This window comes from Lepisosteus oculatus, chromosome 4, assembly GCF_040954835.1.
Source record: "Lepisosteus oculatus isolate fLepOcu1 chromosome 4, fLepOcu1.hap2, whole genome shotgun sequence".
In the NCBI taxonomy this organism is placed as follows: Eukaryota; Metazoa; Chordata; class Actinopteri; order Semionotiformes; family Lepisosteidae; genus Lepisosteus; species Lepisosteus oculatus.
In genome coordinates, this window is record NC_090699.1 from 45,368,930 (window position 1) to 45,382,299 (window position 13,370).

At 42.9% G+C, this 13,370-nt stretch overlaps 1 protein-coding gene across 5 annotated transcripts in view; it reads left to right on the forward strand.

Annotated features, from left to right (window-relative positions):
• The first annotated feature begins 5,220 nt into the window (after positions 1-5,220).
• Positions 5,221-13,370, forward strand: part of LOC107077411 (SMC5-SMC6 complex localization factor protein 2) — a 28,987-nt gene continuing 20,837 nt past the window's right edge. For 3 of the 5 annotated variants that reach the window (XM_069189271.1, XM_069189274.1, XM_069189273.1), the window contains exons 1-2: positions 5,430-5,474; positions 12,123-12,166. Coding sequence is in view for 1 of the 5 variants with exons in the window: in XM_069189275.1 (XP_069045376.1) it covers positions 5,440-5,474; positions 12,123-12,166 (79 nt within the window). In the remaining 4 variants the exon portion in view is untranslated. Of the gene's footprint in view, positions 5,475-12,122; positions 12,167-13,370 lie in introns of all 5 variants that reach the window. The other 2 variants (XM_069189275.1, XM_069189272.1) reach the window with 2 other exon arrangements.

Genomic DNA, 13,370 nt, shown 5'->3' on the forward strand with positions numbered 1-13,370 from the left:
ATGAGAGCTGAAAGAGTTTTTTTTTTGTCTGTGGGCAACACGGCATGTCAGCTTGCAGTAAACAGAGGAATAGAAGAATAAGATTGGCCGGGAAAACCAGAGAAAATCCTAGGCAGCCCACTAATCAAACAAGAGTTCACGAGGAATGACAGCAGCCGAAAGCTTGGGAGAAATTAGAATCGTTTATTGGGATATGGAGATTTGGCGTAACCCGCTTGGCTGAGGTCTAACCTCCCGGCCATTGGACGGGGAGGATAGGACCCCCATGCGACCAATTGGGTAGAGGGGGTGACGTTTGATATATATGGAGACCGGTTGTTTACGTCAGAATTAGTGGGAATTGCGGCAGCTGTGTCGAATGAGCTTGGCTGCCTTCATTCCTCCCGAACTTTCATTAAACATTAGGTGGGGTGATCACAGCAGAATTATCTCCACTGTTCTGAATGATAATTCCCAAGGAATGACCTTCCATATGCTAACTGTCCAGTAGAGGCTGGCAGGGGAGACAGAGCCTATCCCAGCACACCCTCACTGGAAAGCCAGTCCATTCCAGGGCAGATGGACACAAGCACAGACACGATCCCTCACCAGGGCCAGTTTTCCCAGAAGCCACTTGACCTAACAGTTTTTCTTTGGCCTATGGGAGGAAACCAGAGGAAACGGGAGGAAACCCATGCAAACGCAGGGAGAACATACAGACTCCACACCGATAGCACCCTGGGCTCCATCTCTTCGGGGCAGCAAAGTTAGCCACTGCCTCTTGCTGTCCCCTCGCGGGTGAAACCATTTGTAATTGTTTGAGGGCCTGTGGCGGCCTCCAGTGGCAATTCTTCTGTAACTGCAGCCTCATAGACTGGCCGATTTCAAGAGCAGTACTCGATGTGCAAAATGTAGTGTCTCCCGGCAAGGAGGATTGTCCAGCAGAATTGTAGAAACGCTGCTGTCTGCTCGTTTCTCCCTACTTCATAACAATTATTGAGGAGTTTACCTCCTCCTGCAGGATCTCACAATCTATGAACTCTTTCTCACTTCTCAGATTAATGCCCTGTTGCTTTGCTCAGGGATTCCTGTAGAAGTCTGTGATTCATGAGGGCTTCACCAAATACAGGTATCGTCTGACAACACAGGACGTGTGTTTGACCCGATCCCTTTCTTAGAAGGAAATGGGGGTGCTGTGGGGGTGTTCCCTCGGTGTCCGAAAAGCATTCGACAGAGTGAGAGGGGTGTTTTTATTAACAGTTTCAGAACATCTGGGTTTGGCAAAATCTTTATCAGATGGATTAAAATGTTTCATCATTTTCATTCACCATCTGTAATAACAAATGCATTCATTATACAAGTCTTGAGGCTATTTAGAAGACCTAGACAAGATCCCTGTGGCTATTTTCTGTCTTTATTGAACCTTTGGCTGTGGCTATCCATCTAAATGTGTAGAAACCTAAACAAGACATAAAACCACTCTATATGCATGATGATATATTACTGTATTTACAACAATCAAATATTACTATTACAAATAATATTTGCACCCATATTTTTCAGTGCTATAAATAATTTTGGTTACATTGCAGGTTACAGATTTGATTGGTCTAAATTAATGTTCCTGTCATCAACTAACCCGATCGGAATGGAAGAGCCCTGGGCCTTCCTCTGCTCCGCCAGTGAGATTCGATACTCATACCAGCTAATGAGAGAGAATTCCATTATCTTTATCAGCTTCCATCCTGAGAATCATCCCTCAGGATCTTGAAAGAACTCCCATCTGTTTTACAGATTGTACTGTGAGAGAACGAATGTACACCCAAAGATAAACCTATTTTCTGTCATCGATGTGTAACAATAAAAAAAAAAGTGCGTGGAGTTCTCGGAAACAAGACAGACCCACACAGAAGCAAAAACGTCCCTGAATTCCCACTCCCACATCAGCTGTAGGCAACACGTGCAGATAAAGGAGGTGTTTTATTTCACCTGTGATTTCCCAATCAGTAATGGGTGTGATTCATTTGGGTAATTGACATTCTGGGCCTTCTCTTCATGTTTGCATTTCCATGTAGATTTCAAATAGCATTTAAATTGGTTAAAACTGAACAAGGGTTTTTTTTCTCTACTGATACTGGGTACAGCTGAACGAGTAAGCAATCCAATACACCTGAAGAAGTAATAGGTTAATTCCATGCTGAAAAGAGAAGAAGGAAAAGGCTGTGGAGCCTTCTTCAGGTGACACCTTTATCCTCTTTTCAGTATGGAATAAACCTTTGCTTGTTCCTTTGTGGCCTACACACGCTGACACAGCTACCCATCTGAACTATCCCAATACACTTGTTGTACATGGCAAATACAAAATCTTGAATCTTGGACTTTGTCTTTAAGTGTGCGTCCGCATCCCGTCTCAATTGTTGGAAGTATATAGCGGATAAATAATTAGAGAGCTGTTGTAAGATTAGTTAGTGATGAATTGTTGAAAAAGCTTGACACATTGAAACTACTTTTAAACTGCTATTAACTCATTTTGTATTTTTAATATGACTCATGGTGTTTCTCCAATATCCAATATTTGGTTTTACCAATGGAATCCTAATCCCCGCTAACAGAAAGACTGGATTTTGTTTCTAACTAAGGTCTGGCTACTGATGACATCTGTAAGTGCCCAATGAGGCTCACCGGTAAGCAGTGAAGCACCAGAGTTTGCAAAGTAACTGGTTTGTAGGTGCGCACAAATAAGCATATTTCTCTTAAAGATTGCTATGAGGTTGTGTGAACCTTCCTCCCCCAGTGGAAACAAAAATAGGAATGGAGTTTTGCACGGAGGATGTTTTCTCTGAGCCCTGTATCTGTTGTGTATAAGGCTACTTGAACATGACAGTGGTACAACACAACTGCTGATTATTGTTAATACCCTGCAGGAAATGTGGGTTTCCGGCACTCTGTTCCTGTTTGCTTCCATTGAGGGAAAAGGGTCATCCATTCAATATAAACGTTTGCACTGAGTTCATTAAACAGCTAAAAGCCTATTATCCTCCAGCCTGATGAAAATAAGAGTAGCTATCTGCTCACAATGTATTGGATAGCTGCTTTCTTGTCTTTTGGTATTGGCCAACAATTATCCAGTTTCAGGAGAATATTTGAGACATCTGTCATCTTGGGCTGTAACATTCCTGTCTCCTTGTTGTATGTTTAGTTGAAGGTATTTCTTCTATTAACTTCAGCAATTCTCAGTTTTTATGTCGGTCACACCTTAAAACTAATAATACCATCTAGAAGCACAGGCCAAACATCTCCATTAACCAATGGCCTAACTTAATGACCGAAACATTAAGACCTCTTGAAAGATTCACTGCTTCTTTACAATAATTAATTCATTTATTTTTATCTAGAATCTTTCCTTATCCTTACTACAACCACAAGGGCGCCACCTCCTCAAATTTCAGGAAACATTAACTGTAGCACTATTGTTCTTTTCATATTAACACACATGCAACAATTTCCCCTTATGGTCAGTAACTGTTGTTGGCAAGTACAATTACTTTTCCATTATAATTGTGCTGGTGCTTTTTTGTAATCATGTGCATATTTATATACATATTCAGCAATAAGTTGTGGTCTATGTGGGTCCTAATTTCACAGTATAGTGATGGGGACTCTATATTTTAAAAAGGCACCGTACTTCGGATGAGACATAAAACTGAGGTCCCGACTCTCTGTGGTCATTAAAGATTTCTCGAAAAGAGTAGGGGTTGTCACCCTGGTGTCCTACCCAAATTCCCCTCTGGTCTCCTAATAATCCCCATCTCTGAACTGGCTTTGTCACTCTGTTCTCCTCCCCACTGATAGCTGATGTGTGGTGAGTGTACTGGCGCACTATGGCTGCTGTTGCATCATCCAGGTGGGGCTGCACACTGGTAGTAGTGGAGGGGATCCCCATTTCCTGAGTGGGGTATTCAGAAAAGCGCTATATAAGTGTAAGGAATTGTTATTAATTATCTCAGCTCTAGCCAATATCTAATAAAAAACAATTACTCTTCACATTAATTTCTTCCTTATACTGTGTTGGAATTTTAATCAAGGCCTTTCATTTTATTTCAGTGGTTATGTTAGACCCAGGTGAATGTAATATAGTAAAAACAACTGTCAAGCCCCAAATTCAATAAAAAAAGACTTTGATAAAATTCAAGACTGGGCCAACACCTGTCAGATTATTTTTAATGGAGACAAGTGCAGGGTTTCACATGCAGGTAGTAAAAACATACACTGTAAATAAAAAAAGGGAAACAATGAAACAGAAGAGACAACTTATTAAAAACACATCAGTTACTTCTTCCACACAATGTGGAGAAAGAAAAAAAAGAAAAACATGTTAAGGTATACAGTTAAAAGCATAGAATTTAAATGTGTTAAAACTGTATCAGTACTAGTGAAATGTAATTTAGAATATTGTGTACAATTTTGGTCGCCATATTATAGAAAATATATCGCTGTTCCAGCATCAGTCCAGAAAGAAGCAACCAGATACTGGGGCTGAAGGCCCTGTCCCACGCTGACAGTCTGATAGGAAGCCAGAAGGAACTGAACTCTTTTCACCTTGAATAGCGAAGAGAACCTCACGGGAATTGAAAGTAATTCCTACCCCCTGCAGTAGGTGGCAGTAGCGCCTGGATTGAGGTTTCGTATCTGGCTGCCTACACACCTCTTTGTAAGTTAAGTCTCCTGAGTTGTTTGGCATGAGAGGCTGTTCCAGCGCACTGCCCCCCCAGGAGATGCGTCATCTGCGCGGACTGTTTTCCCTCCAGCTCTATTGAGTATCCATCTATACGAATAAGGATTTTCCAGTACCCAGAAAGAAATTTGACCAATAGAGCCTCGGAACAACAGGATTCCCAATCACAAATTACAAATCCGAACTCATTAAATAACATGATATCTTTGTTCTTTTTGCCTTAGTTTTCATGTATAATCGAGTTTAGATAATACTGAATTTCCTCCTTATGGACATTAAAAGAGGGAGGTAGCACCGGATCAAATGTTTCGTGCATATGATATGTATCTACCAATTTTTAATAACAGATTTATTATGAATACATTTCCGGTGGTACACCTTACAAAACAAAACATCAAAGTCCTCACATCTGAAGTTTTACATGTCTGCGTAGACTTTGACCGCTCGAGGCTGCGAGAGCCAGTGACGTCACTTCCGAAGACTCTCGGGCGGGTTTTGCGCAGAAGCTGCGCCAGTCCCGCGCGACGTGAGCGCGGCTGTCAGCTCTCCATTTGCCCAGATCTCTTACGTCACCGGCTCGAAACCAGCACCGAAAATATGGCGGCTGCGGGGCTGTCCAGAGAGCGGTGAATTGAGGGCGGGAGAGGGGTTAATTCATTTTTGAGAGAAAGAACCGAGACTCGGAATGGGTACAGGAGTTTTCTAACTCCTTTTTCCCCCCCACAATGAAAGAGAGAAAGCCGCTGGGGCAAACTGGAGGGTAAGTCGTTTCAGCACTGAAATGTGTGGAGTAGCAACGGAAGCTTTGCGGCACAACTGAGCTGCGTCTGTTGTGTAGTTGTTGGAAAGCATTCACGCTGGCCATAACAAGTTAAATAGACCGAGCGTTTCTTCTTTTTTCTCGTCCATGACTTGCGAGCTGACCTTTGCTGACTTGGACAGCGGTGCTGTTTCTGAAAAAGCTGCTGTTCCGTGTTTAGGGTGTAGTCCTACATGTACCCCACTGCAAGTTGAAGCACCGGTTGGCGGTGGTTGGCCGGTGTGAGGCTGTTCTCCCGCCAGGAGAAGTCAGAAGTAAAGTAGTGTGCTGCCCGGATGGACACCGTTATCCTCGTGTGATTTCAGCTGGGAAATCTGCTTTTGCGTTGCGTTTCGAATGGCGACAGTGGGTCGTTTTTGGCTGCGGAGCACAACCCATTCACAGTTGATCATCCTGACCAGCTTAGCTTGTGACTGTCTCGGTGGGGGGTGTGTGGTGTGTGCGCTTGATCACTTGATGCTTTGTCTATGAGGTGCCACTGCGCATATCCTGACTGCTTGTCGTTTTTCCACACTTACTGGTTATTGTCCCGGCAGGGCCCCCCGTGTCGCGCGGGACAGGGGGCTCCGGTCCTTCCAGTTCAGTTCAGTACAGGCGGCGCTCCAAACTCTCGCCAAACCGAAACCTATCTCTGAGTCACGGGGTGCCAGCAGGAGAGAATACCCTGGCCAGGTCACCAGACCTTCTCAGGATACACACAGTATGTAGGGAGACAGTGATCCTGCCAGCATGTTTTTGAAAGTTGAGAAAATCCGTGCGTATATGTGTAGAAACTTAACACAGAAAGTACCCAAAGTCCAGATCTGTGAGCCAGTAGTGCTGTCACAGCACTGTGCCATAGCAAACTTTATTTTTGTGATGAGTTGTGTGATGAGCTACCTGTTAGTTGTCGTGGTCTTGTCTTAAGTCACCTTGTTTACTGCTGATAGCATGTTTTCTGCTGCTGTTTTAAAATGAGTGAAGTTTTTGTTGTTAAGCTCTGTCTCTGTTGCCAACTTAGAGATGTTCAACTTTATCAGAGATGTCTTGGAGGGTAGGTTGCACTTATAAATGAGTCGGGTGACTAGCTATTTTATGGGCTGATATATTTCCGCTGATAAGGAGAACAGAATTTGACAACATAGTGGCTTAATCCCAGTCTGTCCCCTTCACCCATCCATTTTCTTGCTGCTTTTTCCAATCCGGGGTCACAGGTTATCTGGAGTCTATCCCAGCAAACAGTGGGTACACACACATCTTTCGCAGGGCACGCACACGCATACACTCACACCAGGGCCAGTTTTCCCAGAAGCTAATTTACCTGTGACCTGTGTATTTGGACTGTGGGAGGAAATCCACTCAAACACAGGGAGAACATACAAACTCCACACAGATAGCAGCCCAGGAACTGAGCCAAGGGCTCCAGCGCTGTCAGGCAGCAGTGCAACCCACTGCACTGCCAGGCTACCCTCCATCATCTTCAGCACCATATAAACGCACACAGGAAAATACCACGCCTGTCTGTGTAGACCTTTACTGATGTAAAATCAGCTGTGTATATAAATCGGGGTGCTGGTCTGGTCCTTCTGCAGATGTGATCTTTGGTGGCTGTGGTTAGGCTGATATGGTTATTTGCCCATCTTGAGCTTTTAGCCTTCACTTGATGCCACTGGGAGGAAACAGGTCTGAAGGTGGCTGATTTGGATACATGGCAGAATAATCGCTGAAATGCTTTGATAGAAAATTAGCTTTGTGATTCTTGAGCAAGTGTACAACTTGTACCCTCTGGGTTCGGCAGAGAGCCTGGTTATGACTTTATGTGAGGAGCTGGCCTTGGCGTTATACTTTGACTGGTCCTATTGGGAAATAGCCGCCTTTAAGCAGGAGTCTTTGGCGGGGTTGGAGTTTCATTTCTCTGAAAATGAGTTTTCTCTTTGGAGCTAGTTCAAAATATTGCTCAGCAGCAGAGCCGACCGCAGCTGGGATGGGGAGGGGTTTGTGCACAGGTTTGTGCTTGGCACCGAGGTGAAGAAATATTCAGGTAACACGTTAGAGGACTGACCCAGCAGCCTTTTTTGGTTTTGTTATTCGTTTTGTCAGCCTCATAGCCACAGAGCGAACCTGTTGAGGTGCTCAGCACAAAAAGATACAAATGAGTAAAGTACTGGGATCCAGGTGGTGAGGGTGCAAGCCAGGCTTATGTCGCCTTGTTGTGATCAGTTATCCCCCTTGTGGAAGCACATGTTTGGGAGAACGCTGCTGGGGTTTGGATTGGGATTGGCCGGCCAAGTCCTGGGGCTCCAGCGATCGCTGCATCTTCCCGGTCACCTGCGGGCTGGTGGTGGAGTCGGTGAGGGTTGCTGTCAGTGACGAACCTGCTCTACTTCGGGATCGGAGTGTGTACTGAGTCTGAGGATGAAAGAGGGGCTGGAGGGAGTCTTGTCTGCTGTTCCTCCTCTCCATATGGGTGCAGAAGTGACTGTTGTGACAGAACGCTATGTTTGCTGGTTCAGAATCCTTTTAACATACAATTGACAAACAATGGGAAATTCTAAGTTATTTCTGACTCCCAAGAATCTCCGCTTTATTCATCTTAAGTAATGAGCTAGAGTTTTTGTTCAGGAATAAGAAATGTGCTGTATTACTTTGGCGGAAGGTTCTGATATTAAATGTTTATCGGGAGGTTTAGGGATGCTGAATAACCTTGGCTGGGCTCTCTACATCTGCTTGAGTTATGCATTTCGTGGTGGAGGACGAGTTCCTTACTAGTGTAGAATAAAAATCCCCTGGAGACCTTTTTGCTGAGCAGAAGAGGAGTTTATTGTATATTTAGCCAAAGAGAAGCACCCTCCTCTCAATTAGGAAGATGGTTCCAACAATAAAAGTTACGGCTGACCTTTTATACACTTACTTGATAAGGAATACAAAGAGCTTAAGTCTCAAAAAGGAAAAAAAAACTTCAGTCTTAATTAATTAATTTAATTAATTTCTATTGGTTAAGGAAACTTCTGCTTTAATCTGAAGATGTCTACACAACTAAGCTATATCAGTGTTTTCTTCAAGCAGGTAGTTATTATTCTCCACAAAATAATTATTTGGGATTCTTAAAACAATCATTCTTTGTGTCTGCGGGTCCCTCGTATTATCAGCAGGAGATACTGAAATGTTGAGGCTGGCATTTTGCTGAAATAGAGAAAGAAATAATTTTTCACTAGATATCACTGTGTTACAGTGTTGGGATGATGGTTACTGGACACGCAGGAAAGCATGACTTCTCCATTGGACCAAGGCAATAAATAGTCATATCTCTTTATATGATTTTACCAGGTGAAGTATCTTAAGAACGCTCATTTGCAGTGAGAACCTAGAGAGAGCTCATTGACAGTAAGACATGCATAGAAGCTACTTGAGTGAAGTGCCTTGCTCAAGGCTATGCCAACAGCACCTCTTCGGTTCCGAACCCTCGCCACTCCTTCACGGTGAAACCTCCAAAAGGATTTTAAAGAGGATGTGAATGATCCCACATGAAATTCCCCAAAATTCTTCACCTTTTTGTCGCATGCAATATTTAAATAATCATTCTGGTAAATTCTGATCAAGAAAGTCCAAGATAACACTATTTACATAAAGCTATGTTATTTACAAATAATGGATATTCTAGTAAATCAAAAATGTTTTCCAAGGTAATTATTCATTATATACATTCTGGTAAAACAAAACGTTTTATTCTTTGAGGTCTGGGTCTCAAGTGACGATTCTCAGAATGAAAATCAGAAAATAGTAAAAAACCACCAGATCTTCAGCGACTTACCAAGCCAGAGAGAAAACGCAATACGGTATTAAAGTGAATCTGCAGTATTTGCATTCCTTTTTTATAGTACCATTAGCAAATTTTTAAATGTGTAAAAAATTGCTTTTAAGAAAGCACTGCAGCGCAGGTGGTGATTGTGAGGGCAATGAAAACAATGTGAATCGCAACCACAAGCCATTTCTACGCTGGTTTATTTCATCTTGCTGCTTGTTCCCGCGGAGGAGTTCCAGAAGGCTGTCCTGGAAATGCCGGCTGCACGATAGGCCTGGAGTCAACTGCACAGGCAAATATAGCGAAACCATTTAGCACAGACAGTGTTTGGAGTGTGGGAAGGAACTGGAGCACATAGCCACAGGGAGAATATGCAAAAGCGCGGCTGGTTTAACTGCCTTAAAAAAAATTTGGTGCGGTGCTTATGCAGAACTCTCAACGGGCAGCACTCAGTTGGGCCAGGGCTATTTCTACGCTGTTCCAGCCACTGTGTCTGTTGTTGCCACTTCAAACAGTCTGAGTGGAGGAGTCAAAGGCCTCCTCCCCCTCTGTCAATACCTGACCTTCTGTGAGATTCATCTTTTGCCAATAATGCCAGCTCTTGTTGTGGAGGGAGAAACGTGCAGCAGCGTTCCACACCTCAACGATGGCCAGAAACAACACACAGTGTCACAGAAATGGCTGGGATTGAGGGGAACCTGTGTTCCACACCACAGGCATGGAGATGGCTGGGAATAAAGTGCACTAGTGTTTCTCACCTTGGTTGCGGAGGTGACTGGCAATGAGGGGCACTAGTGTTCCGTGCTGGGGAGATGGCTGGGAATGAGGGGCACCAGTGTTCCGTGCTGGGGAGATGGCTGGGAATGAGGGGCACCAGTGTTCCGCTCTGCGATGGTGGCTGGGAATGAGGGGCACCAGTGATCCATGCCGTGGAGGTGGCTGGGAATGAGGGGCACCAGTGTTCCGTGCTGGGGAGGTGGCCGGGAATGAGGGGCACCAGTGATCTGTGCTGTTGGGATGGCTGGGTTTCCATTCATTTTGAATTTTTTTTTTCCAAGAGCTAGAAAAGGAAGTTGGTAGAGACCGTGCTTGATCTGCACCATGAGTGCTTCTTCTGATTCTGCTGATGTGGGGAAAAACACCTATATACAGTTATTTTCAACTCAAACTCTGATTCTTAAAATTAAGTTGCATAGTTTGCATGTTGCATGTGGTTATAGACTCACTTTGCAGAGTTCAGCATATCAAAGGACTTTCCAAATTTTAGTCCTTTCTTTAAGGTGTTCTTTTGAATTTTAGTTGCTGTTTTGAATTTATCTGACCATATAAGTTTTATTTTATGACATTCATAAGATTTGTCATTTTTGAAGCAATGACATGTTTCAGCAAAGGAAGAAAGAACTATGTACTGTGTTTGTAGATCATTTAAGCAGTATCTGTATACATGTATGCGTTTTTCTCTAACTTTGTTTGTTCTCCAGTTCACATGTTCTCAAAGTGTTCCTTCTCTTGCAGAGTAGATGTATGAACAGTGTAAACTGGCTCTGTTTACTTGTTTACTGGGGTTGAACTGTTCTGGGTTTCACAAGGTGCAGTAAGGATTTTGCTTGTGCAAATGTACTGCTTTAAAAACACTAACAACTTTGAAGAGACAAAAGGCTGGTTTTGATGTATAAGTGAAACACTCATTCTGGAAACACCTTTAAGGATTATTTGCCTCGTGATTTGCAAATCACCTGTTTGAGGTGACCAAAGACTTCTCTAGTAGATTGTGAACATCATGAAAACTGACTGCATTTTTTCAGTGAAGGGTGGTGGTGCTGAAGTTAACAAGTGGGCTGCACTTTACACTGTTGAAATGACTTCAATTTTTAGCATTCATGAGTGTGTAAGTATAGAGATTCCATGTCTTTAACACAACAGAGAATCACTTGACATGGCCATCTTTCTCTTTAAAACCTTTGCACTGTACATAAATGCAGTGCCTTTAGTTTGATATTTCAGTACAAATGGTATGGAATTTCTTAGCTTCGGCCCTCACTTGGTGTGGTTTACTTTCTGTACTGAAGCCTTTTAGACTAAACCATAACAATGAGCTTGTGTGTTGATTTGCATACTGTAGAGTGAACTCCAGTGCTGTCAGTGATGTGCAGGTATCTAATTGTGAGCACATATTCACTCTGCAGCACATGCTGATTGAATGTCCTTTATTTCATTTGAGCCAGAAGGTGTCCTGATCACCTTGTCCTTAACACAACGTTTCTATTGTTCTGTGGGACTTTGTTACAGCACTGGAAAGAGCAAGCATTCACACCAGTACTGATCTTTCACATTACTGACTTAAACTTATTCGTATTGTTGATGCCTTGACTAGTCTGACTCCATTTGAAACTCTGCATGCGTTTGAGCAGGTTGAACTAGTCAGAGAGCCAGAACACGTGAATTACGCCATCTGTGGTGTAACATAGTAATATTTATTGTTTTCTGGCCCGAGCCCAGCTTCCCCATCCCTGGGTGCTGCTGCTTACTGTCCTGACTCTTTTGTGAAATGTACAGAAGAAATAATTTCCTGACAATGGTGTGAGACACTTTGAGATAATGAAAGAAAATATAGTATGTCTGGTTCAGAAAATTAAAATGTGACATTTTATTAATTCAGGAAGTTCTAGGTTCACTTACAGGTCTCTGCATGTCCTAGCTTCTGCTCACAGGTTATTAGGTTAGCCTCGGTTTTGCAAGTCTCTAGATTTTAGGCTGTTTAGACTTGGATGCAGTAAGACATCTATTTGTGTTTCTTTGTGTTTCAGGAATCGAGCCATTACAGATTTCTACAGACCCAAAAGTAGTTCAGGTATGTATTGGTTTTTGTTCATTAGAGTGTGAATTAAAATAATAGTAGTAATAATAACTCCATACTTCACTATAGTGCTTTTTATCCCAAATAATCCCAAAGTTCTTTACATGTATCAGGGGAAGCACTCTATCCAGCACTGCAGTGGTGATGTGTGGCAGGCATTTAACACTCCTGCTCTTTTGAAAAGTTCCTAGAGGAGTCCCTAATAGCACAGTGTTTTCTGTCATCATACAGAGGTGTGGAAACTCTTATCCTGATATTAATATAGTTCGAGTAGATAGCTATGTCATAATGCATAGACTGCAAACAAGTAAAAGTTATTCCATGCTTAAAAAAGAAACACAGTGTTTTGGCTGTGGAGCCTTTTTCGGGGGTGAGCCTTCTTCAGGTAATACCCGAAGTAGGTTCCACAGCTGAAACATTGTTTCTTACTTCTCTTTTCAGCATGGAATAAACCTTTACTTGTTGTTGTTATTATAGCACCTTTAAAAGTGGCTTTTCAAAGCACTTTACTGAACAACAACAATAACAAAGGAAGAAATAGAACAGAATATGGGGGTATGAAATACAGAGACAAGCCAAGGGCACACAGTACCAGTTAAATAAAAGAACTTTTACAGTATGTTCAGAATTCGGCAGCCAGAATCCTGACCAGGTCTAATGCAAGTGATCACATTACTCCTTTCTTGGAATCCTTGCACTGGTTTCCTGTCAGGTTTCATGACAAGATGGGAGAGCAACACCTACTGGTCCACCAGCACCATTACAGGTGCAGCCTGTTTTCCTTGGAAGTTTCCTATCCCAGTCCCGTCAGGGCCAGCCTAGCTAGGCTATGGAGATCTGATGCGATTAAATGGTTAATGTTAAAGACGAGTATTAAAATAATTTTAATAGTTAAAATAAATAAACACTTATAATAAGGCATGTTAAAATATCTGGAGCTCAGCCTTCCAGGCCTTCTTTGCCTTGCCACACAACATTAAACCCGGCAGAGTATCAGGCTCCTGCCGGCTCTGCTGTGGAACATAAGATTTTAGAAGATCGTGTGCCTGGTGCTCATCCACCGTGCTCTGGTGCTTCGGGGGTCGCAGCAGTAACAGCCGATCTGACTGAAGGGATTCTGAAGGGGGAGAGGGGGATGAAAATAATTTGTAATCCCAAAATAAAAATAAATGGTAATAGTCTTTCCAGCAGAGGGTAC